Here is a 4519-nt window from a genome sequence, read left to right as displayed (position 1 = left end):
TATTATTTTCTTTATAATATTTAAGAACCTGTTACATTAAATTGCTTTTTTAATAGACACAAAAATGGAAAATTATTTTATATTGCACACATTTATTTAGTTTTTAAACAATATTCAAGAAACCGAAAATATAATTAATGAAAAAAAAAATAAAAGTTCTAAAACAAAATAAATATTTAATAACAAAATTCTAATATAACCTACATTGAAAGAACAATCATGGTTAGAGATTATTAGTCATTAACATATTTCTGTATATGAACTATGACAAACACACAGATATTTGCACCAATAGTAATTATTATATGTATTAGTAAGTATTCCAAGGCATTATTTCCACGGGGGTATTGTTTGATGTTTGCGAATTTTCTTGCGGCGACTATCAGACGGCGAAAATAAATTAAAGACAGAAGGCTTTTCTTGTCTTCTTGGACTTGTATACAATACTTTGAGTATTTTATCATGCTTTTCAGCTATTATGTCAATAAGATCCTAAACAAAATCACACATAATAATGTCATCAATTAAAAGTACGAAATTATATTGAAGCATCTTAAGATCAAATAAAATGTAAATAACTTGATTTAATAAAAAATAAAAATTTTAAAAATAGTATTTGAAAATTTTAGTAGGAAATAACTAAAACTTATGTTCATTATAATTCTCTGTTAAAGCAAATTGTGATTTTACTCTTATGTAATGTTAGGTAAAGGTAAAACAATGATTTGAGATCATTCCGGATGTCAACTTGGGGAAGATGTTTAAACAAGTATTTTATTACAACTTTCGCTGAACCAAGACTCGTAAGATATATATTTCCCTAGAGATGCTCAAACGACTCATAGGTATAATGCTGGCGTATCCTGTTGTTATGACAAATATGAGATACAAAATAAAATCGTTAGCATACGCAACTAAGCACTTTTTATTGATTATTGATTTAAGGCGAGCGACTATGTAAAGCTCTAAGTTCAAAATTATGAAAAATATATCCGTTACAATCCACTGAACTCTGAAATATTTACCTAAAAACGTATTGATATGAAATGAAAATGTTAAATGAAAATTGGAATAAAGAATTATACTAACATCTTTAAATAAAGGGTCTTCGTTGTGAGGTATATTGCTTGGAATTAAAAACGTCGTATTTGAAGGACACCGCGCTGTCTTCAAAGGCAAATAGTTTTTCGTTGCTTCTTTATAGTTCCTTATATATTTAAAAGGGTCATCAGTTTGCGTTGAGGCATCCATAGTTCGAATCTTCTTTGGTTTTTGATAATAATGTGATTGCAAAAACTTATTCTAAAGTGTAAAATATTGATCATTTGAATATTAAGGCAAAACTTCTATTGAACAAATTTAAATTAACTTGATGAATTTTGCTCTTTCAAAATATTTTATACTAACATTCTTCGAATGAATGGGTATTTTTATCACAGGTTCTGTAGTAGGATAAGTTGTTTCTGTACATTGTTGCCAGGTGCGACAGAGGCGTGCTATGAGTGGTCTAGGTTGTGTTTGCACTTGGCACTTTCGCCGTTTGCGCGGTTTTCGAACTGTCCCTTTTTCCCAATTATATCCTTGATTCTATAACATAATATACTAGATCATGCTAAACACTATCGAACTGATTTATTGTATAATTATAAATATATTATTAGACAAATAAACTTCATCATTCTTCAAGTTCATAAGTGTAAGATAGGCTTTTGACAGTTACCGGTAGCGATTGGTTCTCTGTAAGCACAACAGGGAGCGGTCGCATTGGATGCTTGGGATACGGCACTTTCGATGCTGTTAGCCGCATTGAAGAGGAGTCTGCATAGCTTGCATTCCGTCGCCGATGATGCTAACGACGACAAAAAATATTATGAATGTTCGTTTATTTAAAATAGTAACTAGCAAAAGATCTTTTTTGTCCCCAATTTTATACAGAACGTTTTAATAATTTCTTTGAAGATATTCGATTTTAGAAATAGATAAAGCACAACACAAAATGCGCTTCCAAATTTAAAGAAAGAAGACACATTGTATATAAGTAGTAGGTAGCTAACTAATTTAAAGTTTTCGAGAACTTCTTTACTGTTCATTAGGTAGGTTCTTAGTTCTTTTTACAAAAAGTTATGATTTTAAAAAGTTCCTAGGTAGCCATAGAAAACCTGCACACCTTGGCCAAAGGGCAAACATTCCATACATACTCGTACATATCTAATTGTAAGGTACAAGCACTTTCAAATCGACAATTTGCAAGTTTAATTATTAAATATACCATAGGGCTGTAAGGTGTGGATTGTGCGGCTTAGTTCACTTATAGTTAAGTTATCAGCCTTAACAATTCTATAAGTTATGATTAATGTAAGAGCTAAATGAGGCTCGTACATTAAATCTACCTGGGTCGGTGTGAGTGCAATCTGGTGAAGCTGATGAACGTTTCAGATCTCCTCCACCGACATCGCCGTGCACCTTGATGTTGTTCCGCACTAAATACGGTTTTATCTCTTCGAACCATACGTCACATAACTAAAGAAATTAACATTTTTATAAATCATATAGAAAAATTATGAAACAAAGTGCGAATTAGGCATTACATTGACAAAAGCTGAACTTTATTTATATAATAGCAACTGTTCTTTCTGAAACTAAAACATTTACCCCAACTAAAGCATTTTCCAAATCGTAACGTAGATTTTTTGGTAAACTGTTTTTGCATTTTTGATTTGAAGATTTCTTTTTTGAGCCTACGTCTCCTGATGCTTTATTAGAATTCACAGTTTGGCGTGTATTTGCATCATTTTTTAAAATAGTCTGGCGTACTTCTGACATTGAATTGTATTAATATAATTTATTTATTAACAATTATTGACTATAATCCAAAAATAATTTGTTTCGACTTTTGTAAAATCATAAAAATCATTAAATGTCAATACAAAAAGTATATTTTTAAGCTTCAACCTAATAAATAAATGTAGTTGATTACATACTCCTTGCTTCATACCTGTCTTAAATTACAATTAATTCTATTTTATAAAGAGTTTTTCTACATTCTAGTATAGAAAATCGTTAAATTTCACATGTAACTAAATTAAGAAAGTAACGATTTCACTTTCCATCCTTTAAGTGACTTTTCATTTAGCTTCGGTCTAACTAAAATCAGTAGCATTCAGGTCTCACTATTTGCAATTGTTTTTAATAACTTGCTAACTCAGTAACGGTGTAAAATTCAAGCGTACGTATGTCCAAAGAGATCTCATGGTATCTTTAATGAACAATAAATAAGATCGATGGATACAAAGATTCCAAGATTGGTTTATTCGTATAAAAAGAGACGAAAAAAGTAATTGATATAAAATACTAACCACTAAAAAGTACCCATGTAATTTAAATAAATGTGTTAAATCAGAAGATACAAGAAACGTTATAGAAGTGGAATCAGAATAGCAAAACTACTGGGATAAGTTTTACAGGAGATGTTAAAAATACGGTTTTAGAAGTGATTGAGCTGAATACAATAGATTAGTATTATTAGTAGTAGTATGGGGTAGTGTCTTCAAATGATTTTAAATTTTTTAAGGAGCTTGAGCCGTATGATGATGTGGTGGGTTAAAGTCTGCAATCCGCTCTAGGACAATGTGCCGTGTTGGTTTATTAGTGAAGTTGGGGATAAATGAGATCAGTGTGATGGCTAATGAGACACTGAGGGACTGATACTTATAAATATAAACCGTCTGCGAGAAGAGATTTCATGCTTCCTTTCAAAAATATAAATCTGTATATATATAAATGTGAAAGTGACTCTGTCTGTCTGTACCGAATTTCACTCTCTCCAAACTTAAACTCCAAGATCTTTCTTGGAGTTTAAGTTTACACAAACTTCTTTTGGATATAGGCTACTTTTTTGCCTGACACATGACAACCAACAACCTAAAACGCGAGCAAAGCCGCGGGCTTAATATATATATAAATGCTATTGTAAATATTCAAATGTATAGCCATGACACTGTAAGTATTTCTTATAATCGAGCACTATTAGGATGAGTGAACTTTCTATTCTAGTCGTTTATCATGCAAAACGATTCCATCAATGCCAAAATGATCTATAGCATGGATTTAATTATTCTCATCGCTGTCTTGATGAAGTGGGTGACGCTTTGTATGATAGATTAGAAATGAAATAAAAAAATATGTGTTAATGTGCTAACACTTTCATAGTAAATGACGTCTGATATTATAATTCTCCTCTTTATCTTTGAAGCTTGTCAATTATTCCTTAATAAATAAATACAAGAGTATTGGAAAGAACAATGATTTATAAGTTCTTTTATGAGCTCATTTGAGTAAAGAATATATCGATTTTAATTTTTCCAATAATCGTGCTAAACAAGTGCATAAACTCTTAATATTGCTTATTAGAACTAAATGACCGGTAAATATGATTAAACTGCTATTTCATTATTAACCACACCATTCCTGTTTTAATTTATCCCTTCTTGATTTGACCCATATACATAAGTTGTCCACA

General features: G+C 30.6%; 1 protein-coding gene across 2 annotated transcripts; it reads right to left on the bottom strand.

The window, feature by feature from the left end:
• Positions 1-229: 229 nt before the first annotated feature.
• LOC124533995 lies at positions 230-2890 on the bottom strand. Of its 2 annotated transcripts, XM_047109599.1 has the most exons (6): positions 2653-2890; positions 2380-2520; positions 1721-1849; positions 1408-1587; positions 1090-1302; positions 230-492 (listed from the first exon to the last, which is right to left on the bottom strand). In XM_047109599.1, exons 1-6 carry the CDS (start codon positions 2821-2823, stop codon positions 331-333), a joined length of 996 nt encoding a protein of 331 aa, XP_046965555.1. In that variant the 5' UTR covers positions 2824-2890; the 3' UTR covers positions 230-330. The 2 variants fall into 2 exon arrangements, with proteins under 2 accessions (XP_046965555.1, XP_046965564.1); XM_047109608.1 differs by lacking the exons at positions 230-492; positions 1090-1302 and having other exon boundaries at positions 1429-1587; positions 2391-2520.
• Positions 2891-4519: the final 1629 nt, after the last annotated feature.

The sequence above is a fragment of the Vanessa cardui genome, chromosome 1 (genome assembly GCF_905220365.1).
Source record: "Vanessa cardui chromosome 1, ilVanCard2.1, whole genome shotgun sequence".
Classification (NCBI taxonomy): Eukaryota; Metazoa; Arthropoda; class Insecta; order Lepidoptera; family Nymphalidae; genus Vanessa; species Vanessa cardui.
Note: the sequence above shows the minus strand (reverse complement) of the source record. Positions and strands in the feature narration are given on the sequence as shown.